Here is a 23,963-nt window from a genome sequence, read left to right as displayed (position 1 = left end):
GAAAACCCACCCAAAATACCTTTCTGGAAGGAGCATGTTCTGTTTCATTGGAGTCAGCAGCTCTGACATAGGCATCATTCTTTTGCAACTATGGCCGCAATTCTAACCCAACTTTCCAGCACTGACATAAGGGCAATGTAGCTTCTAGGTAAGGGAACAAACATTGCCTTATCTTGAGGAGACCTCCATGATTGCCCCCCAACTGCAGGATGCAGCACATGCCCCACTACCACAGCTATGTCAGTGCTGGAAAGTTGGGTTAGGATTGCTGTGTTTCATTTCCTCACATTAGGTATCATCTCACCTAATTTTGTGTTGCACCACAAACTTATATAGGTTTCACACCAGTTTAACTGTCATAGCTTCTCCTTGGGCCCCCCCCCCCCCCAAATTTCTGTTAGAGATCCTTAGGCTTTCCCTTTATGGAAGTACAATTTCCAAGGGTTCCTCTGGTCAAAGAATGATTATAAACTAAGCGTATAGTATAGATATGCTCTCAGTGCATGTACCTTGGCATCTGAGGTGCAGCAAAAATGTAACCATGATGTAGACTTTGGCCCCGATCCTATTGGGGCCTTGTGCTGCCAGACTTAGCACTCCAGCATTGCAAGGCCCTTCATGTTGGCATGAAAGCCAGGCCACTATCACACATTACTGGGCAGCTGCTGTTAATGACAAGAGGTGTGGTGTGTGGCAATGGCCCCAGGGGGCTCAGCAAGCGCTAATACGTCAGCAGCAGAAGTGGGTCAAGGGTGGGGAGAGGGCATAAAGAGACATTTCAAAGAGGAACTGGAGGAGATGGTCAGAGTAGGGAGGGGGTGGATCCAGCAGCAGTCAAACTTGCTGGACCTTATTTCCTCTTTTGAAACTTTCCTGCCCCTTTTCTCAGACATGCGCCACCAAAATGGCTGGCGTATGTCAGAAGGGACTCATAGGCAACAGCCTAAGGGAGGGTTAGTGAAACATATTTTAAATAAAACATATTTTTACTGACTTCCTAAAGGCTAAACTGTTGCCACCCCCATACATGTAGTGCAGCCTCTGTTGGGATGGATTCATGCTATAACCTGGCTGGGGATAGGACTGTGCAGACTTCCTCTCCCAAGCCTTCAGAGAATCCACACTCATGTACTGTTGTATTTCCATTACAGTATTTTACTTTGGCTTCTTGAAGTCCAAAAGATTTTCTGCTTCTCTCTTTTGTGCCTTGTTAGCAGGGGCAGTGCATGCCCTTGTGCCACCTGAATACCACACCAAATACCACCTCTGTGTGTGTACTCACATGTCCCCCTAGAAGATAAGGAAGAGTGGGCAGGCAAATGAGCAAGTGCACCCATTCCCCCTTCTCTTTACTTGCAGAAAGTATGTGTGCAGCCTCCCTCTTCCACACTGCTTCTCTTTGAAATGGGATATTGGGGGAGCAGGAGACAGAAACAGACAGAAGCAGCATGGATCAGGGAGGCTGCACATTTTGCTCCTCATAAGTAAAAGGAAAGGGGGCTCCAAATAATCTAAGAACCAAGTAGGCGAGGAGAAGTGATTTGGAACCACAACTACCCTTCCAATCCTTCCTTCAGCAGCGCTAAAGGGAGAAGGAGGCTGCAGTTGCTGCAATCTTCTTCTGACTTGTTCTCAAGAAGTTGGAAGAAGATTGGAGTCCCCACTGGAGTGGCAGCTTGAAGAGGGAAGCAGACAGAGGAGCCTCCTTATTTGCTTCTCCTCCCTTGGTGCCATTCCACATGATTGTCTCGTGTCACTTCGTGGCATGGGCATCCCTGTTGGTTAGGACAGAGCAGTGGTTCTCAAACTTTTTAGCACCAGGACTCACTTTTTAGAAGGACAGTCTGTTGGGACCCACCAGAACTGAAGTCCTTGACTTGGAAGTGATGTCATTTCTGGAAGTCAACAAGCAGTAAAATTTTTGACAGCCCCCATATGACCAACTCAAAACAAATTAATTAAGTAAATTAAAAGTTTACAATAAGTATAAATTTAAAAATTTATTTAAAATCAAGAAGAACCCTCCTAACCCTCCCGAGCAGTTGCTAATCTGTTACAAAAAATCTCCCAAACATCCCAAAGGTTGCAATCCTATCCATGCTTACTGGAAGTAAGCCCCATTAACTATCATTATTAAAAGCATATACATAGTAACCTGTTAAAAATACAGATCTGTAACATTGCCCCAAATGAAGTCACATACTATGGTAGCATTAAGTCTAATATATTAAAAATAAAGAGTCTTTCCAGTGGCCCATGGTAGGCTACTGCCAGTCTAAGACGCCAGTCTAAGGAATCTATACAGTACTGAAATTTTTAATCAAAAGTCTTACTTAGCATTAGGCATGTGCAAGAAAATTTTTTTTAAATTTAATTTTATTCATTTTGTTGTTGGCTTTGTTCCTGTTTTAATTCATTTTCCTATTCATTTTTTTTAATAAAAGGAAGTGTTGTGTAATGTTTGCTTTGCTCAGTTGCCTCCTTGCAGTAGCTATAATAATTAACCTAGTATACACTAGTATACTAGTATACACCACAATGAAGTTGTGTCCTGGGATATACAGTACAGATAATTAAAACGGTCATTGCAAGGAGGCAACTGTGTGGAGCTACAAGTAAGAGTAAGACAACACATTTATTTATACAGGATGAAGACAATGAATGTGAGTTCCAAAAATGGAACCCGTTTACTGCCATTAATTCCAGTCATTCATTCATTCCATAGTGCATTTGTTTTGGAATGAATGAAATCAGATACAGGGGCGGAGAATAGGCGAATCATTTATATCTGATTCCATTTGTTCTAACTGTGAATGCACATGGTTACTTAGCATAAGGCAGCTTCAAATGTTAGGATACAAATGAGATAACATAATAATAGACCAACAGCATGATCGTGTGCATGTCTTCTATGATCCTGTGCATGTCTTCTATCTGGTGTGCTCCCTGGGGCATTTGGTGGACCGCTGTGAGATACAGGAAGCTGGACTAGATGGGCCTATGGCCTGATCCAGTGGGGCTGTTCTTATGTTCTTATGTTCTATGCATTCAGAAATAAGTCCCATTGATTTCAATGAGACTTACTCCTAGGTAAGTGGATATAGAATAATTGCAGCCCAAAGAATCTTAAGGAACCATATTGCTATTCACAATCTGAATACAGCTTAAGATAGTGGTTTGAAATACAGAAGCCTATCATTTGCTCCACAGGAAGATACGAAGCAATAGGTACATGTCCAGTGATTTTTAGTAGCATTTTAAATATCCACCTCAAATGACAACTACATGCGCTCACAGTGATCTTGGTGGTATTCACCATCTTCCAGGGGGAGAGAAGTTAATAATCTCCTCAGCAGTAGTGTAGCTATGGGGGGGAGTGCACAGCACTAAGTTTTGCAGGGTGCCTAAGCATACCCTGTAAGCTGGCCCTCCCCCTCGCTGTCAGAGCCATTTCCAGCAGCAAAAGCAACGCGGAGGAGACACCTCTGTATTTCTCTCACCTTCCAGAATGGATCTGACAGTGAGGGGGAGGGCCAGCTTACAGGGTACGCTTAAACACCATTCAAAACTTAGTGCAGTGCCCACTCCTGTAGCTGAACTACTGTTCTTCAGCCTTCCATCATGAGGCTGCAATCCTATATACCCTTTCCTTGAATAATAAACCAACCGAGACAAAAGGAAGCACCAGCAGAACATGTGTTCCATCAGAGCTGGCTGCCACAAAAGTGCTGTAAAGCACTTTGTGGCAATGCAGGGAGCCAGCATGCTTGCAGGAAGGCGAAAATCTCCCCCCCCCATGCCAATGGAGTGATCCACCTGCATGGATCAACTTGGACTTGTGCCAGCGATATCACAGGTGCAGGTCTGAGTTGACCCATTGTGACTGCTGGGGCTTGCCCTGGGGCAAGGAGACAAATGTGCCCTTTCCCCAAGGAGACCTCCAGTAGCCAAAAATCCTTGGCAGGATGCACCCTAGCCTACACCAGCGCCGCTGCATCACCAAGCAGGGATTTAGGAAGGGTTGGGCTGTATACTTCATTGAACTCAATGGGACTTCTGAGAAGGCATGTATAGGATTGCCTTGTGAGTCTGCCAGAGGTTCGAGAAGTGCCTTTCCTTCTTGTAACTCAGCTAGTCCAATGCTTTTTCTTCACAGTTTGTGCCCTATTAGCAACTACCACGTTATCAGTGGTATCATCACATAGAGAAAAATAACAAAGTGTGACTGAGTATATCCTTAAGATGCTCAATCAGTTATCTCAATCTTGCATGACAATGTGGAGCAGAGGCTGAGTTCTTGGAAGAGGTTTCGGGATTTCAGCAATAAAGGAAGCAATGAAAGTATGTTTGTATTGCTTTTTCAGTGCATAAGGGCAGGTTCTGCAAGTGCTAATTTATAGTTGTGTGGAGCAAGCACTGCAATAGCACCCCAGAGGTGATGACATGGCATTGGCCTGACCTTGCCTTCATGTTTTTGTAGGTGACTGTCTCAGTGGGGCCACACTGACCATGCTCAGGAGCTTCTGTCTTCAGCTCATGTCCTTGCTTTGGATCCTGTTGGCCCATCACCATTTTGCCCAAGGTGAGAATCAGTTAAATGTTCCTTCAGTTTCACTAGTGCCTGAGGTCTCCTGCAACTAAAAGGGAGTGATTGATTTCTTCCATGGGAGCCAGAAGACTCTCTTTGATTAGCTGTATGTGCCTAGTCTGGCTTATAAGGATTCTCTATTTTTCAGGTGCCAGGTGAAAATGGTACATGAGCATATGGGTAACTTGACTAGTTTGGTGCATTTCCTGTGGCTTAAGCCTAAGTATGTCCTGCAAAATAATAGCACATTCTTCCTGTTTCCATTGTTGTCCATCTCCCTCCCCTTCCTTTGTATTGATACATAGATTGTAAGCCACTCTGTGCAAGGACCTGTCAAGAAGGGAGCCAAACAAATACATTTATCAAGTACGTTTGTGTATCATGTTTAAACAAATATGTTATGAGTTCATGATAAAGTCGCTTTTGTCTAAAGTGGGGTTTCCAAACCCTGGCCCGGGGGCCAGATGCGGCCCACGGCGAGCCTCTGTCCAGCCCACGGCCAACCTCTTGTCCCCTGAAAGCCTCTGGTTCACTCAGTTGAACGCGACCAGAGCTGTACTCTGATTGCATCTGGAGGATGTTCTGAGGGCCGGAGAGGTTGAATAAATGAACCCATTCATTCATTTATTCACTCACCTAAGTTTCATCTCTAATTTATTTGTTTAAATTTTTTTTCCAGCCCTCAACACTGCACCAGATATTTGATGTGGCCCTCTAGCCACAAAGTTTGGAGACCCCTGGTCTAAAGCACTAGATCGCAACCTGTGGTCCCACAGATAGCCTGCAAGACCCCAAGAAGTGATTTGTGGGCTCCTAAACATTGGGAACCACTGATCTAAAGCAGGGGTGTCCAAAGTTTTTGGGAGGAGGGCCACATCATCTCTCTGACACAGGGGGCTGGGGGGGAAAATTAATTTACATTTAAAATTTGAATACATTTACATAAGTTTACATAAATGAATATATTACTTATATGAATGAATGAAGGTCTTGCAATAGCTCAAGGCTTATAAAAGGCCTTGCACAAAGCAAGGCTGGCTTTTCCTTTACTGCTGCTACTGCATCATAGACATGAAACAACAAGCATGGAGGGAGCCTTCATCCCACAGCTCAGGTGAGAGGTCAAACAGTCGACCTCATGCTTAGAGCAGTTGTGTCGGGCCAGTGTGGGCTCCAACAAATCTCAGGAGGGCCAGAGGCTCATTGGAGACTGGGGGCTCCCTGAGGGCCACTTTGAGAGGCCTCAAGGGCTGGAAGTGGCCCCAGGGCCGGGGTTTGGGCACCCCCGATCTAAAGAATAGGTGACTCCCTTTGCTCTCTAACATATCAGAAAATTGGGTCTATTTCTGTCTTGCACAGCTTAGTGCAGGGGTGTCAAACACTGCAGTCTGGATGTGGCCTGCGGAAGCTTGTTATCTGACCCATCTAAAATAATTGGGCTCTCCCAGCACTGTTCTTTCAGCAGCATCGCTTCTGCCAAGGCTCTATGAGATACAGACAATAGAAGGCCTCAAGAAGGCGAGGAAAACTATGGGGCAAGGGGTAGACCAAGATGGGATGAGAGTAGGAGCCGCTGCCGAGATGTTGGTGAGGGTGCCCATCTCTGTCTGCCCATTCATCTTCCACTGCTTCTCCTCCTAATCCCAGGATTGGAAAAGGAAGATGGGAACTGAACGGAAGAGGATGTATGGAGGAGAGAAGACTGGTATAAATTTCTAACACTAGCCCACTTCTCTCCTCTTATCCACACTTTCTCTTCTGCTCCATTTCTCTCTTCCTTTTTCTAGTCGGTAGCAATTCACAGAGGCTGGAACATCACCAGGTAAGGGGGAGGTGAGCATTTGGCATTCTGCATCAGGCGCCAGGAGGTCTTCGGCTGGCCCTATCTACTGTTCAACACTACTCTGCTTGGATTCAAGTTTTTTTGAGGCTTTTTTTTTTTTGGAAAAAAAAATCCATGAGAGATAGTAACATGCCACTAGGATATAAGATCTGATTTGGCCCACATTGCTGAAGATTAATAGGTTTGTTCTTTGGCATTTGCACCAGCTGTCTTATACCTAAGCTGTGCTCTTCACCCCACCCCTGCATTCCTATGTTTTAGGCATGCAGTGACACCTGCTGGGCACTGTTGGCTGTTAGTCACTTTTACAAAAGTAAGGTTAGTAGAGGTCCCCCACACAATCCATGTTGAAGTGTGTGGTCATATTTGAAGTTCACAGCAATACTTGAGTCACTCAGACCTAACAATGGTTGATACATTGGTGACATAGAGACTTGACTACTGTAACATGCTGTACATGGGGCTGCCCCTGAAGCCTGATCAGAAACCACAATTTCTGAAGTGTGGGGCAGCACATGTGGTCATGAGAGCTTGGAGGTTTGGCTAAGGCCCATATCCTAAGCAAATTTCCAGCACTGGCATAGCTGTCCAGTGGAGTGTGTGCTGCATCCTGCAGTTGGATGGCAGCCACGGAGGCCTCCTCAAGGTAAGGGAATATTTGTTCCCTTACCTCGGACCTGCAGTTCCCTCGGTGCTGGAAAGTTGGTTAGGATTGCTACCTAAGTCTAACTGCTGCTTCTGGTTGTGACTTTTAAAGCACTATATGGCTTGGGATCAGGGTACTTGAGGAACCTTCTCTTCCCATACGAATTGGCCTAACCCCTGAGGTCAGCTGAGGGTGCCCTGCTGTGTGTACCACCTTGGTGGAAGCCAGGTTGGTAGTGACCAGGAGCAGGGCCTTCTCTGTGGTGGCACCATTTCTACAAAACCCCCTTCCTGCTAGCCTTCTGGAGAGACCTCAAAACTTTTCATTTTTGTTGTGCTTTTCCCTCCTGAATATATTTCCTATTTGGATTCTTTGTTTCTGCTAGTTGTATTTTATATTTTGCATACCATTTGTGCCTGGTAATTTTAGCTGCTGTAATATTGGTTTGGATTCCTTGAGGGAAGCCATGATAAATAAACTGGTCTGCACAGTGTAGCAATATCCTACTAAACAAACATAACTGGACTCTGGATAATCACTCATTGTTAAACCTCTTATGAAGAAACAAATAGGACTGAGGAGATTGGTAAGCAAGAAGTAGCAGGGGAACCTTCAAGTACCCATGGCAAAGACGAAAAAGGTCAAAGACACCAAGCAGGAAAAAAGGAGGCTGGTAGTGAGGGGAAAATAGATACTAAGATGGCAGCACCAATGCATGGCTCAGTTACAGCCTTGGAGACATGTAAATAAATAATAAGAAATGAATACCCTGTACCTTGGAGAGGTTTATAATTCTCTTCTAAAGTGGTGGGACTGAGCAATGGAAATATTTGGGGCCTCCAAGTTAAAGGTAGAGGAACCCACTCAGATATCAACTGTAAATATTCCTCATTTGTATTTACTTCGGGTATACATGGGCACACTATATCTAAATCCTGGTATGGTGCAAAGATGACACTGATTCATAAAAAAAGGAATGATCCAGTAAAATGCAGCAGCATTCTGCCCTACTCCTTTTATTTCTAAGTAATCTTACTACTACTACTACTACTACTACTACTACTACTACTACTACTACTACTACTACTACTAAAACAACAACAATAACTTTACTTCTAAACCAGGACTGCAAGATCTTGGTATCCATATACTGTACACTAAAAGGCTTAAGAGGTGCACTGCTAGCTATATACATTGAAACCAAACTGGTTTTATTCCTAGAAAATAGCTTTCTGATAAAACCAGAAGGGTGCTTGATCTTATTAATGCATGCTGAGAACATGATTATGCAGCAGTTTTTGCTTTCCTTGTCACTGAAAAGGCAAATGTGACTTTTTGTTTGAAGTATTGGAGAGATTTAAAATTGGCAGATTATTTTCAGGATATATAAAAACTTTAAATGACCTTTAAATGACTCATATTGATCTTGTCAACAATAGAAATACAAATCCCCACCACTTTGTGGTGGCAGGCAAGGCTGCCTATCCTCTGCTATTTGTTATGTGTTTCAAACCCTTGGCGATTACTATCAAGAGTACTAGCTTACAGCACAATCCCGTGCATGTCTATGCAGAAGTAACTCCCTCTGAGTTCAGTAGGACTTAATTCCAGGTAAGTGTGTATAGGATTGCAGCCTGAATAGTAGTCTGAGCTGTAAAATCAATACTCAGTAATCAGAATATCTTGTTTTTAATGTTTACTGAACAATAACAATCACTTGCCAAGTGGTCTCTGTCTAATATCCTTTGAAAAGGATGAATAGTTGCTATAACATAAAAATTATCCCAATAATTCTGTTTCTGATTGAAAATGTGCCAGTTTTCATTCCCCCTATGCACTTTAAAAAACTGGCAGATGTTTAAAAATTATCTGGGCCTAGAAGACAAGAGTGGCTAAAGTGACCTTGGAGAAAAAATTTGAAAACGGGAGTGATAGCTCTGAACATAGTGAAGTATTACTGTTTCACATTTAGAGTTAGTTGCCCAATGGATAAATACTTTTATTTACAATGGAGAAACCCCATGGTATGCCTCAGAAAACATAGCAGCACTCTTCCACTTACCAGTCTTCTCTGGTATAGTGCCAAAAAATATTAAAAGGTAGCAAGATAGATAGGCTATAACCTCTGTGTCCTTGCAACAATGATGGTTTATCCTCTAAATTCTCTTGGTTATTCTTCCTGTATCTACAGTGAGAAACATGTACTGTATTAGGATGTGACTTGTCGCTTTGGATAAGATACAGAGTGATTAGATTTATGGATGTTATACACACAATCAGAGCTGTTCACATTTGGTACCATAAACTAAATGGAATTGCTCTGTGCTTGCAATATTTTCAGCTAAGAGCACATATAGAACATAGTATCAGGCTAAACGCTGTGAGCTGCAGGTCTTTTGTATTAAGAGTCTGGCGTGAGAAAGTGGAAAGGGCTTCTGTCTCAGATATATGCCTTGTTATGATTGCTAGATTGGGATATCAGACATAAGGCCCCCAGGCCAAACGCAGTCCCTGGAAGCAGTTTATCCAACTTCATTACAATTTGGTTCTCCCAGTGTGATAATTGGGCTCTCACAGCTTGAAAATGCAAACAAGATTTGCACTTTTTCTATTCAGTCTTTTGGAGCTAATGAGTTTCTTTGTGAGAACAAAGTGCTTATTTCTGTCATCATCTGTTTAATGATGTCACTTCTGGCTCTCAGCAGGCACCATGAATGATAACTTTGGCCCACTGTATGAAACAAGTTTGACACCCCTGCCCTAGATTATATTAAGAGTAATTGTTTCAACAGGAAGTGGGTAAAATTAATGGATATGTTATTCCTAACATGAAGAACAGTACGTTGTTCATGCTGACAGGTCTTCTGATATAATGAAAGACTGTGGGAGATAAGGCATGACTGGGGAAAGTATATAAAGAAAAATTGATTCTTTGCACCCAAGTCCAAAGGCAGGAAGTTGTTGTGAGGAGTTATTTGATTCAGCCAGAGTTGGCCCACCAATAGAGTTAACTGAAACATATATAGTGGGTCCATGCGAATAAAAGAAGGCATAGAGATAACAGCTCAAAATTTTTATTCCATCTTCAGAACAGGACCTGGCAATGAATCTGACACAAGGCAAACACCTCTGGCTTTTGTACCCTTTAGCTCTGCCCAGACTCCCCATGATTGGTGCAATTGAAACTAGAGGGCCAATCGGATGGTAGGATTTAAATCCATCTCCCGTTTGGCCAGCCATAAGTCTGGGCCAATCAGTTATCCAGGATTTCAGTCCTGCGTAACTTGGATACATAACACCCCTCCCCACCAAAGTACAGTTCAAGGTTAACAAACATAGTCATCAGAGTGGCGGGGCTGTACCTGCATTCACAAGTTGCGGCGAGGCTTTGGCATCGGGACTTCTGGTTCCTTAGTCCGCTCTGGGGTTGGCACAGCTATGAAAGAGGGACTCCCCATAGGTACACTGACATCAGGTGGCTCAGATAAGTCCAGAGAGGTCTCCAGTTCCCACGGTATCACATCAGGAATGATGGCCTCTCCGGTCTGTGGCAAGACCTGATGCTGGTTACCAGGGACTGGAATCAGCATGGCGGGTGCTGAGTCAGCCAGGCAGTGGCACATCTGGTCCACATGACAGCGGCCGTCCTGGATGGCAACCTCATATGAGATAGGACTGGTGACTCTAATGACAGTTGCTGGGATCCATGATGGGCTATTTGCATAGTTCCAGACGTAGACTGGGTCGCTGGGGCTGAACCCATGAATGGCCTCTTGTATCTCGGAAGTCGGTGGTCTTCCCAAAGTTCTGTCTGGCACAGGATGAATGGCATCAGCATCAAAGTCTAATTTGCTGATACTCTGGACCCCAGTTACCTGGATGCCGAGAGGATCAAACCACGCAAGGCCAAGGAGACTGGTGCAATGGCCCTCAATGACCACCAGATCCAGGAACCCATCAAAGTGTTTATAACGAACCTGAAACTTATCCGCACCCTGAATGGGGATGCGGTTGCCCTGAAAATCTGTAAGAAAAGTCCAATCGGCTCGAGGCTGGGGCCCTTTCTAAGGCAAAAGTGCTGGAAAGTCTCTGTAGAAATAATAGAGAGCACTGATCCAGAGTCCCATTATGCAGGGAGACCCTTGAATTTCTACTGCCACATGAACCTTTTCCTTGGTTGGCAAACGGACGCTCTGGTTGGAGTGTATTGAAGTAGTGTAGAGCTCTTCTTGGCCGACAGACCCTTGAAGAACTTTCTGGCTCCGAGCCCAAGAAGGCTTACTGTGACAAACGCGGGCAATACGGCCCCTCTTTCCATAGGCCCGACAAGTCACATCGAGGAACAGGCAATTCTGATGTTCATGCGGTTCCCCACAGCTGGCACAAGGGCCTTGGCTGGAGACATCAGAGGCTTGCCAGGCCTTGGGTCTAGGTGCTTGTGGTTCCTGGCGATCATTGCATCTCAACATACCTTGATTAATTTGTAGCACCTCCCCTCCTTCCAAACGGTCTGAGGCTGTGTCCTCGTGGTGGACTGCCTCAGCTTTTCAAGTCACAGCTAGGCTGTGAGAGCCACAAATCTCCTTTGCTGCTTCTTGTTCTTTTTCAAACACCAGTGCCTCCTTGACAGCCTCTTGAAAGGTCAGCTCTTCCTTCACGAAGAGCTTCCTCTGAATCCTCTCATCCTGGAGGTCGCATACAAACCGGTCGAGAAACATTTCTTCCAGGTCTCGGAATTCACATCTTCATGCAAGATGACGAAGCACGGACACGTAAGCTGGAACAGACTCACTGGCAGCCTGATCTCGCTTGTAGAAGGCATGGCGGCATGCAATATGGAACGGCTGGGGTGAGAAGTGATTCTTCAGGAGAGCCACGATGTCCTTATAACTGGTAGCCCTTAATTCTGCTGGTGCCATGAGATTCTGGGCAATTTCAAAAGTGGCAGAGCCACAGACGCTGAGCAAGGTGACCCGCTTTAGGGCAGCATCTTTGACTGCGTTGGCTTCAAGGAAGAACTCAAGACATTCTGCATAAGTGTCCCATAGCTCTGGGGACGCTGGATCAAATTCCTTGATGTGACCTCGGGTGGTCATCATGGCAGCTCAGCAGGCTTATGGAAGCAGGTCTTTCTTTCTTCGTCTGGGGCGACAATTCCCCAGTGATGAATCAGCTCTGAGTGAATCAGCTCTTGGTTCTAGCATTGTTAAGCATGGAGGAATCAAATCCCATCCTTGTTGCCAGTGTTCTATATAGTGGGTCCATGCGAATAAAGGAAGGCATAGCGATAACAGCTCAATATGTTTATTCCATCTTCAGAACAGGACCTGGCAATGAATCTGACACAAGGCAAACACCTCTGGCTTTTATACCCTTTAGCTCCGCCCAGACTCCCCATGATTGGTGCAATTGAAACATTAACTAGAGGGCCAATCGGATGGTAGGATTTCGATCCATCACCTGATTGGCCAGCCATAAGTCTGGGCCAATCAGTTATGCAGGATTTCGATCCTGCATAACTTGCATACATAGCAGTTACCTCAAGCAGCAGATTGGCAGGAGGTGCCCAACTGTTGACTCACCTCCACTGCACATCCTCATCTCACTTCTTGAATTGGAAAGGGAAAACTAAGCAAAAGTGTGGAGGAGAGGAGAATGATAGAGAATCTGTGATGCTCTAGCTCACCACTCTCCTCTACTCCACACTTCCTTTTCTGCTCTAGTCCTCTTTCCTTTTCCAATCCAGGAAGTGGGAACCTGTAATATCACCAGGTAAAGGGAGGGCAGCATTTGGCAAGTCACCTCAGATGCCAGGAGGTCTCCACTTCCACATGCTGTCCTCCTTTTGATTATCTTTATTGTTTTAATGACTGTGTTTAAAAATGAACATAAGAACAGCCCCACTGGATCAGCCATAGGCCCATCCAGGGCTTTTTTTCTAATGGAACGCAGGGGGACGGAGTTCCGGCACCTTTTTGCAGGGGCCCCTCCCCTTTGGAGGCATTCCAGGAGGGGGGAGCAAAATAGAGGCATTTGCTGTGTGGGTGCTGGGGGGTGCAGGGTGAGCGGGCGCCTGGCCCCTGCCTGACCGCACATCAACCCCCTCCTGCCCCATCTCCAAGCTCTTGCCTGAGCCCAGCCTGCCTCCCCTCCCCCTGCGCTCTGCTTTCCAGCGCAGCTTCCAAGCTGGTGGAGGGCGCAGGGGACATGCACCGACACCGAGGAGGATGGACAGCCAGCCAGCCAGCCAGCCAGGGAGACGGGCTGCGGCACCCACGGAACGCCCAGGTACTGGCTTGGTGGAGGAGGAGGGGAAGGAAGCTGGCTGGTGCAGCCCCCATGCCAATCTGCAGCATGAGCCTAGGCGTGTCTACTCAGAAGTATGTCTCATTGTGCTCAATGGGGCTTGCTCCTGGGAAAGGGTGCATAGCCTTGCAGCCTGAGAGCCCAAGCATGTCTACTCAGAAGTAAGTTCCATTGTGTTCAATGGGGCTTACTCCCAGGAAAGTGTCATAGCCTTGCACTTCTCAGGGACTGACTTCTGAGTAGACATGCATAGGATTGGGCTCTTAGGCTGCTATCCTAGGCACTTTCCTGGGAGTAAGCTCCATTGACTAGAACAAGACTAACTTCAGAGTAGACATACCTAGGATTGGGCTCTTAATCCTGGCAGAGATATATATCTGCACCCGTTTTCACATGCTAAGGGCATGTGAATGTACAACGTGCTGTCCAGCCTTGCCAGAGATCCTCCTCATCCTTCCCCCACAAGCATGCCCTCTGCCAGCCAGCGTTTGCAGCTCCTCTCCAGCAATGCACAGCAGCTGCTCAGGGCAGCAGAGAACATACAATTGCATGCCAAGTGCCTTCCCAAAGACACAGAGTATTCTGATACCTGAATTAAACCATATTTAATCGCTTGTTTGCAAATGTAGCTATTTCTATGTGCACCTAAGGACCCCTCTCGTGTAAGAATTCCTTTTTTGTTCTTACTCCCACAGTTGCTTAGAGTAATTTTACTACATGGAACTCATGTAAGCCATTTTTCAGAATCCATTCACTGCTTCCTCTCCTCGAAGTAGTGCCACACTACATACTACATGCTACAAGTGCACCTGTACAGTATTTTTCCCCTTGTGTAGAAAAAATAGCTAGGGGGAAGGGGATGTAGAGATCCCAATCCTATGCATGTCTACTCAGAAGTAAGTTCATCTTTAGGGGGGAAGCACATAAAAATATTTTATTTCTCCAATAAAAAATGGTTTAAAAATAAATAAATAAATAAAAGATTAACGAGTTGTGAGTTCCTGCACCTTTTTATTTACAAAAAAAGCACTGGGCCCATCTAGTCCAGCTTCCTGTATCTCACAGCGGCCCACCAAATGCCTCAGGGAGCACACCAGATAACAAGAGACCTGCATCCTGGTGCCCTCCCTTGCATCTGGCATTCTGACATAGCCCATTTCTAAAATCAGGAGGTTGTACATGCACATCATGGCTTGTAACCCGTAATGGATTTTTCCTCCAGAAACTTGTCCAAAACCCTTTTAAAGGCTTCCAGGCCAGATGCCATCACCACATCCTGTGGCACCACATCCTGTGGCTTTACTACACGCTGAGTAAAGCCACTTTGGGTGTCTCTTTATTGGGGAGGAAAGCTGGAATATAATTCTAACACAAATTAATAAACACATTTCAATGGAGAAAAGTGCTTGGTATACACAAAGGAATGCATGTGCAGACCCACTTCTTTCCGAGTGAATGGGGTATCACATTCTCAGTGGAGTTCCATATGTTCATTCTAGTACACTCACATCCTTGGATCAAAGTCCCAATGTCTTTTGTAGGGCAAGTCTGCCCAAGTAGCACACTTTAGGATAAGAAGATTTAATGCTGCATTAAATCTGGACATGCATACTGATTTAAGTAGCCAATAACTTGTATTCCTGACTTCCTTGTGCAATCAATCCTATCTGCGCTTTTTCTTGCAGGTGATGACTGCAGTGACCACTGTAACTTGGCCCATGGAAGCTGTGACGAGAACGGCAAATGCAGGTAACACCATATTGTGATGCTGTTGAAGGAGTGGTCTGTTCAGACACAGTATCTGCGTACACCTGGCACATTGTGCAAAAACAAAACAAAAAACAAGATTAAGTATCTAGTCACTTTCAATTCTGCTCTCAAAAGTCCACTTAAGAAGTAATACTTTCTACATTGAAAATCTTTACACATGAAAAAATGTGTACTCTGTCATATGCTAACTTGAGAATTTAGCCTTATTCAGAAGTGTTGTAACCATGAGAGTCTCCATGGTTACAGCACCTCAGTAAATGTCCTGGCAAGCCCTGCTGCTTGCCTTGCTCTACAACCTGTTAAAAGTAAGTTTGGGACTTAATCCATAACAAAATTCGGGAACATTGGACAAACCTTATTCGTTTCACGAATAAAAGAAGTTTTCACCTACTAGTGTCAACACAGCATGCGGCAGCCATGTTCGTACAGGACAAATGGCAGCCTTGAAGTGATGCATCAGGCATGTTCATCAGGTTATCTCTTGTAAGACATTAGGGAAGGGTCACCTGTGGAATTTCTGTCTAAATGCATCCCTCCACAACCCAGTGGAGACCAAAGTTGAAGACCAAAGCAAAGAGTGGGTGCATGGAATTTTAATTTGTAAAGTGAGCATGACATAGGAGACTAATTACATGGCACAGAAGTTAATGTGACCACTTTAACATCTAATTTCCAAGCTTTTTGGCACACGAGGGGAAATAGAAACCTTCTTAACTCTTATAGATAGAAGGTTTTAAAATATTAGACTAATTATATTTAGTATGTTCTTAAGGTGTGTTCATCATTTTTCCAAGATTGCTCTTGGACCTCTAGAAGTTGCAGGTAAGGGATATCTGAGGGGCTAGGCCTTTTTTTGCTTTGTTTATCATGTGCTAAATTATGGTTCTAAGTAGAAGTCTCTGTTTTAGGCAGACAAATGGAGACGCTTTTGTATACATTGTCATTTAGATCCCATTAAATCCTAGGATTCTGAACAGGCTCACTGCCTGCAAGACAGCTTAGCATTATCAAAGAAACATTGGCAAAATAATCTGCTACAACACCACAAAGGTGCAAACAATATTTTGAGAGTTTACATTGATAATACGTTTGCCTCCCTTGGGTTGCCTTCCTGGAACAGACATTCCTTTCTAGAAATCCAGCCTAGTGCTGGATTTTGTAGCAGGAAATGCAACTACATAGTGTACTTCCCCACAGCACACAGCCCACAATACAACTATTTTCAGAGCAAGAAAGTGTAGTTTGGAGTCTGAGATGTATATGCTGAGTTGTCAGTTCTGTCTGTTTCTGACTCTGGGAGATGACAACCACTAAACTACATAGGCCACATATGCACGTTCTGAGACCTCAACATGTCTTTTAATAGTATGTGTGTAGAAGCCAAGACCAAACCTGGACTGTGTTTGTGTAGCTATCTCTATAGCTATGCCAAGTTGTCTTAGGGCGCAATCCAGAGGGCACCCTTGTGCTGGCCCAGGAGGGTAAGGCACGTTTGCGCCTCCTCAGGAGTCAGCAAGGCCGGTGCTCAGAGGTGCGCTGGCCTGCAGAGGCTAACACAAGCCTCTGCGCTGACAGAGGCAGCAAGCCTTGCGTTGGTCCAGCTGGGCCAACACAAGGCTCTGTGGTGGGCCAGGAGGAGGTAGGAGGGAGGTATTCTGGGGTGGGGGCAGGTGGTGGGCGGCCCCAGGAGCAGCGGTTGGGGAGCAGGAGGCGGGTCTTCAAGCCGCTCTGCTCTCCTTGGACCTGTGCCACCTCAGGTGGTGGTGCAGGTGCGAGGAGACCCATAGGGGCCAGCGTGCCTTACCCAGAGGTAAGGGGGGAAAAGTTTCCCCTTACCTCTGGCTGAGCTGCTTTGGGTTCCTATCCCACACTGGATATGGCGCAAGCCTCTTGACTTGCCTGTTTCAGTCCAGGGTAGGATTGCGCCCTTAGATGAGGACATAAGGAGACTGAGGGCCCAAACCTATTCAGCTTTCCAGCACTGATGCAATGGGATGTGAACTGCATCCTGTGATGGGGAGACAGTCACAAAGTCCTCCTCAATGCAAGAGAACATTTGTTTCCTTACCTCAGGGTTGAATTGTGACTGCATTGGTGCTGGAAAGTTAGATAGAATTGGGCCCTTAAGCTCCTTATAGGGCTGCCTTTTAGGAAAAGCATTGAGTTTGGGACATTGCTTCTAGGTAGCAGCAGAGCTGTTGACTGGGAGCAAGATCCTCACTGGCCGGCAACAAAGAGGAGAAAGAGGAAGCACCCATGTGAGTCATGTGCACTTCCTCCTCTTTTACCTGTCCACTGGGGATGTCCAGCTATGGGCCCTGCATGCTGGCTCTGCCTCCACTTCTTACCTCTGTTGTTGCTTGCTTTAAGAATTCTCATGGTATTCTTTGGAGGTGCTTTTGCATATTATGCCAGGCAACCTGAAAAGACTTGTGGGTTTCCACCACCACCACTACTTAAGACCTGTGAAGAGCTTACTCAGGAACAGAAGGCAAGACTACTAAATGGAAATCTAATGCTGTAAGAAGGTTATTATTATTACCCATGAGCCATGACACCACAAAATTCCATGTTGTTGTTGTTTTATCATGCATGTAATGTGGTAGTGTGTGATCACCCTGTGTCTGTCCTGTGTCTTTTTTCAGGTGTGATCCAGGCTGGGAAGGGAAATATTGTGAACAGTGTGCAAGGATGCTAGGCTGCGCCCACGGAACATGCCACCAGCCATGGCAGTGCATCTGTCAGAGTGGCTGGGCTGGCAAGTTCTGTAACAAAGGTAGGTCACTCCAGTGGAAACAGGGTGGCAAAACCTTGATTAACATCTAGACAGAGAGATAAGCTCTTTGAAGGATACAGCGTGAAAGGCAGCACCTCATAATCACATTGTACTCAGTGTGAGAAATGGCCACCAGTAGACATCTTCTATCCAGTCCTGGATACATGATTAAATATTATAGTGAGGATATGTGCAAGTCTGCATCTAGATGCAAGTCTGTGTCTTGGATGCCCCTGCCTCCCTGAGTGAGGGGCCCTCTGAGTTGCTGAGCAGTTGATATTTTTGTCCTGCCCTTTCTTCAGTGAGCTCACTATGTTGCACAAGGTCCCCTTCCCTATTTTATCCTCATATCAACCTTGTGAAGTAGGTTAGGGTTAGAAATAGTGAGCTTCATGGCTCAGGAAAGATTTGAACCTAGGTTTTCCTGGTTCAGGCCTAACCCTCTAACCACTACACTGCACACAATCACTTCCAGGGAAATTCCTCAAACACCTTCTGTAAAACTGACAAAAATCATCCATCCCCTGATTCACCTTTCATATTTGTATAGAAGAGGGAATTTCAGTGGCTGCCACTTTTCTTGTCTGCATGACAAGTAGGACATCAACATTCTTGATTTTACACAGCTATTAAAAATATAGAAGAATGCATCTGACCACCTATCTTACCTTTAGTATGCACATAGCCTGGATTTGCTGCCAATGCAAATAGCATAAAGAATAGTTTATGTATCTTTTTGTCTGGAAATTAGATATGAAAACTTTTCCCTCGATCAGCAGTCTCTTTTACTTTTTTTCAGATGTGCACATTTGCGAACATCAGAACCCATGCCAGAATGGAGCTCAGTGTGTCTACGATCGAGATGGAGAATATACCTGCCTATGTCTTGAAGGGTTTCATGGAAAGGACTGTGAGCTGAAGACAGGACCATGTGAGAAGACAGGGTAAGAGATCCTAGGAGAAACAGAGAGAAGGAGGCAAAGCAGCCCAACATGATGCACCACTGAAAACCACTGCGGCTGCCTTAACCTCCTCCCAAAATCCAGGTACAGAATGGCAACCCAGCCCTTACTTCCTCACCTTGCTGCTTCCTGCACCCTCTTTTTAAACAAAAGCTGAAGTACAAGACATTCTGGCAGCTCCCAGCATGTCCCACACTGCCTGTTGCAAGGAAGGAGTGAGGTGAGTGAACAGAGAAGTGAATTGCTGCCTTCTGCATGGTTTATTGGGGTGCATGCAGAAGCAATCCACTTCCCTATCCACTTACCACAGATACTCACCTATAAGGCAAAAATTCTTCCCAGAAATGCAGCCTGAATCATTGCCCCAAGGGGCATGCAAGCATCAAGGGTGGGGGAAGGCAAGCCAGCCAGCCAATAACTATTGTGGGAGGGAGCAAGTGTGGGAGAAAGAAAGTGATCTCTGTGGGGAGGAGGTGTTGTGCAGGCTGGGGCTGTTGCTGAGCATTTGCAGCTACCTGCTGGTGGTCTCCTTCAGGCTGTTGCCCAGCTGCAGGAGCTCAATGGGCTGGGCTGGGCTGGGCTGTGCAGGACAGAGCAGGGGCATCTGCCACCGCAGCCATCAACAGCCCCTCCTCATTCAGCACCAGCACCTGGAGCGGCTCCCAAGACAGAGTAGGAGTGCAGGAGACAATGAGCTGTGTGTGGGAGGGGGCGTCTGAGCGAGGGAGAAGCAGTCATTTGAAACAGCTGAGTCCATCTCCTCTTTCCTTCTTGTTCCTCCTCCCCCCCCTTCCTACTGTAAATAAACTTCAAGCATTCCCTTGGAAAGCCCAACTTGCTAATCCCCTTCCCATCTCCCCACAGATGAAGCTGGACAGGGTGGGGGAGAGATCTTTTTAAAAAAAAAAAAAAAATAGGACAGAGAGAGGGGGGGCAGCCTGCAGAAGGCTGTACCTTAGTTTCTCAAGCCATTGAAAGAGTTAAGTCCATCTCCTCTTCTTGTTTTTGGCCCATCCCCCCCTTACTCTCTGTTGCAAAGCTGAGGCTTGCTAACCCTCTCCCCATAATCATTCACCACTGATGAAGTTGTACTGGGGGGGAGAGGAAGTGTTAACTTTTATAAAAGGAAAAGTGTGTGTGTGAGTGAGAGAGAGCGCGAGCACGTGAGCATGTGCGAGCGCTGGGGCACTTAAAACAGTTAAGACTACAATCCTCACTTTCATGGGAGTAAGCCCCATTGACTATTTAGAGACTTGCTTCTGAGTAGGCATGCCTAGGATTGGGCTCCCAGTCTATTCCCTCCCAGTCCCCTATCCACCTACCCCCCCTTACTGCATACAGTCACACTTCAATCTCTCCCTTGCAGACCTTTTTGCAAACCTCCTTGCTAACCTCATTTCCCCCTGTCCTCACCAATGAAGTTGGACTGGAGGGAAAAAGTCCCTGCATTTGTGTATGTGTGTGTGGGGGGGAGCATCTGTGAGAGAGAGAGAGAAAAGCAATCTCCCTGTATGTGTGTTCTTTTCACTGGAAGAATCCTGGAGACCTTGCAAAGATGAAAAACACAGGGAGAGTAGAATTATTCTGCAGCAACAGGTATTTTAGCCAGAGATCTTAGCTGTATGCTGGCAGGAGCTCTGAAGCACTTGCAACTAACATCAGAACATAAGAACAGCCCCACTGGATCAGGCCATAGGCCCATCTAGTCCAGCTTCCTGTATCTCACAGCTGCCCACCAAATGCCCCAGGGAGCACACCAGATAGCACCAGATAACTACTGCTTATGAGGAGAGCATGCTTGCTTCTGCAGTATCCCCAGGCAATGAAGCATTTATGCAGCAAAGTTTAGCTGCCTGAGATCCCATTGCAATGTTCTGTGCCCATGCAGCAGCCACTGAAACCCTCCTGGGGGAGAAGTAAGGGATTAATTGCCATCTCTGAGGTTCCCCACCCCCCACTTGGGGTTGTGTGTGAATAATCTTATTGGCTTGCTATATTCTACTTCACACTTTAGCTTTTTACTAGTTGTGTTCTTGCAGCCTTACTAGTTGTCTGTATTATAATATGGATATTTTAAATTAAATTCTTGTATATACGTTCCTAGAGGCTTTTCATGCTACATTAACCACGGTGTGTGTGTGTGTGTGTGTGTGTGTGTGTGTGAATGATCTTATGCTTGAGAAATGATCTCTGAGTATTTTCTTCATCCTTACTAGTAATACATCACATTTTGAAAGCGTCAGGAGAGAGAATAATTCCTTTAGGTGGAATAGGTGCTTTGATGGCTGCTAATTCTTGCCTTATTTCCAGTGGTCTTCCTTCACCTCACCATCTTCCAGTAGTCAAAAGTGGAGATAAATTGTGAGGTCAGAGCATGCTAAATTTCATAGCAAGAGATTGACAGTGTATTAATGCTTCTTAATAATATATTTGAATTAATTGTAGAATATATTATTTAATTTTTATTTCATTGTATGGGATGTGCCAAAAATTTATGGGCCCTGGGTACCAAATGACCTTTGCATGCCACTGAGTCAGACACCCCCTCCAAGTTTAACCCCTGACTTATCCGAGGTTCATAGAAAATTCCATGATTTATGGCTCAAAACCTGTCCTTGACTTATCTGTGAGGTCGACTTATACTTGAGTATCTGCTGTTGTTTACTCTTTCCTCACATAGTCCCTTTAGGCTAGTCAAGTGGTTCCCAATGGTTTTTTCACTTGCCCTTTAAGCCCATTCCCATAAATCGCACCCCTCGTTTTAGTAAAATGTTTGCAATTAATATAGCTGCTGTTATTTCAAATGTATATGTTTTCAACTACTGATCCATATCTGATAATATACAGATTGATGACCAGAAACTAGTAGTTTCTGGGGCTTTCACAGTCATCTAGCTGCCTTCCTTCCTGCCTTGCCAGTCCAGCAACACATGCTGATACAGACCTGCCTTTTTCTGCCATGATTCAATTCTTTTTCAAGTACCCCTAAAGGTCCTGGCAAGTACCCCTGAGGATTCATGTGCCCCAGGTTGGGAACCACTTCTTTAGATAAATCAGGATGTACGCTTCCTAATTTGTGTACCGTGTGAGAAAGGAGTGAGATGAGTGGATAATAATAATAATAATAATAATAATAATAACTTTATTTCTACCCCGCCTTTCTCCCCGAAGGGACTCAAGGCGGCTTACAACATATTAAAAACAATTTAAAAACAAATAAAAACATATTAACACATACTAAAAACAGCAGTCAGAGTAAAAATAGGTAAAAAGAGCATAGAGCAGCAGCAAGTCATAAAAGAATCAGGCCTGTAAAAAAAATATTAAAAGATGTTAAAAAGATGTTAAAAGGCCAAGAACTCAGAAGGATACTGATCCAGCAAGGCTGGTCTTATGTTCACGATGGCTGACCAAGGCAGCTGGTTCCCTGCAACAGTGGCGGCTCACTGAAATCTTGATGCAGCCTCACAAGTCACACAGAAACCATGCATTTTGGGAGGTAACCCCCAAAGGAGTGCTTGATATATAGTATACTGTAGTATAGTATACTACAGTATAAAATGGACTGCATGCCACAGGAAACCTTATGACACTAATTACTAAAAAGGTCAGCTGCAAAACCTGAAGGACTTACAAGGTCTGCTGCTGTAGCCTCCTGACAGAAGATGAATTACATTTTTGGTTTTAAAAAATGAACATGAAACAATGTTGACCGTATAAATGGAACCTGTCAGGGTGAATTTCCCTAGAAGAGCACTGCATGGTCTGTATTGGTTTGTTACCTGTCTCTGATCTCTCATTTCAGATTTCCTTGCAAGAATGGTGGACTGTGCCAGGATAGGAATGGCTTTGCTAGCAACTACACTTGCAAGTGCCTGGCAGGATTCATTGGTGCTCATTGCGAGATCGATGTAGATGACTGCCTGATGCGTCCCTGTGCCAATGGTGCCACCTGCCTTGATGGCATCAACCGCTTCTCCTGCCAGTGCCAGGCAGGCTTTGAAGGGCGTTTCTGCACCATCAACATTGATGATTGTGCCAGCCAGCCATGCAGAAATGGGGCAAAGTGTTATGACCGGATCAATGATTTTGATTGCCTGTGTCCTGATGGCTTTGCTGGCAAAACCTGTGACCTCCCTGCTCCAGAACCAACCTGGGTCGCTGCATTTCAGGCTGAGCATGAGGAACGCAATGAGAAAAGCACAACCAGCAGTGTTCCTTGGACAACTCAGTCCGAACCAATCAGGATTGTGGTTACTGGGAAACGAATCACTAACTACAGTGAGAAATCAAATGATGGAGGGCTGCTAATTTCCGTGGAAGAGGTGGTGACACAGCAGGATTCTGGGCTGAGTCAGTTACAGCTGATTTTAGTGCTGGTGTTTGGGCTCCTTACAGCGATGTTTGTCATGGTAACTCTGTTGTGGGTGCTGAAGAACTGGCGGAGGGGTCGCCGGAGGAGCCAAAGCCCCTCTCAGTCTGCAAGAAAATTTCATGACCAAGAGTGTCAAGTGGGAATGTTAAGTACAGTTTTGATAGAACCCAGGAAAACAACTGAGCTGTAAGGACCCAAAGTTGGAGCCTGGCCAACCTATATACAACTTCCAATGAATTCATCAAGCCATGTCCTGGGAGCTGCTTTGACTGCGCATCTCCAAAGCACTGAAGGGCTCTGGTAGAACTTAAGTTTGTGAGTCAGCAGGAAGGAGGATTTCCCATGAGGCAGCATGAAACGGGTGCAGCTTCACCCACTGGCATGGTAATATTAACTTACCAAGGGAGTCAAAGGACAAGCTGGGTCAGGATAACCCAATGTTGGAAACAGCAAGCAAGACGGATGGATACTATCCAACATGCACTAAAAGGAATGACTAGAAATGAGGTCAAGTGGGCCAGACAGGTTGTAGGAGCCAAAACTTGGGTTGGCCCTTGGGCATCTGGTCAGTCTTGGTCAGAGGCATTGGAGGTGTCATATGGCCTATCTGTTTACTTAAGGGAATGGCTATGTAGTGATATGGCTCTGCCTCTGGAGCTCTGGCATAGACAATACGGGATTCCCCAATTTGCCTAGA

General features: G+C 45.3%; 1 protein-coding gene across 1 annotated transcript; it reads left to right on the top strand.

Moving 5' to 3' along the window:
• Positions 1-4,509: 4,509 nt before the first annotated feature.
• DLK2 (delta like non-canonical Notch ligand 2) lies at positions 4,510-23,456 on the top strand. The gene is made up of 5 exons (XM_066611567.1): positions 4,510-4,582; positions 15,069-15,132; positions 17,799-17,929; positions 18,729-18,873; positions 22,697-23,456. Exons 1-5 carry the CDS (start codon positions 4,510-4,512, stop codon positions 23,454-23,456), a joined length of 1,173 nt encoding a protein of 390 aa, XP_066467664.1.
• Positions 23,457-23,963: the final 507 nt, after the last annotated feature.

This window comes from Tiliqua scincoides, chromosome 1 (assembly GCF_035046505.1).
Source record: "Tiliqua scincoides isolate rTilSci1 chromosome 1, rTilSci1.hap2, whole genome shotgun sequence".
Classification (NCBI taxonomy): domain Eukaryota; kingdom Metazoa; phylum Chordata; class Lepidosauria; order Squamata; family Scincidae; genus Tiliqua; species Tiliqua scincoides.
This window is presented reverse-complemented; position numbering and strand designations above follow the sequence as displayed.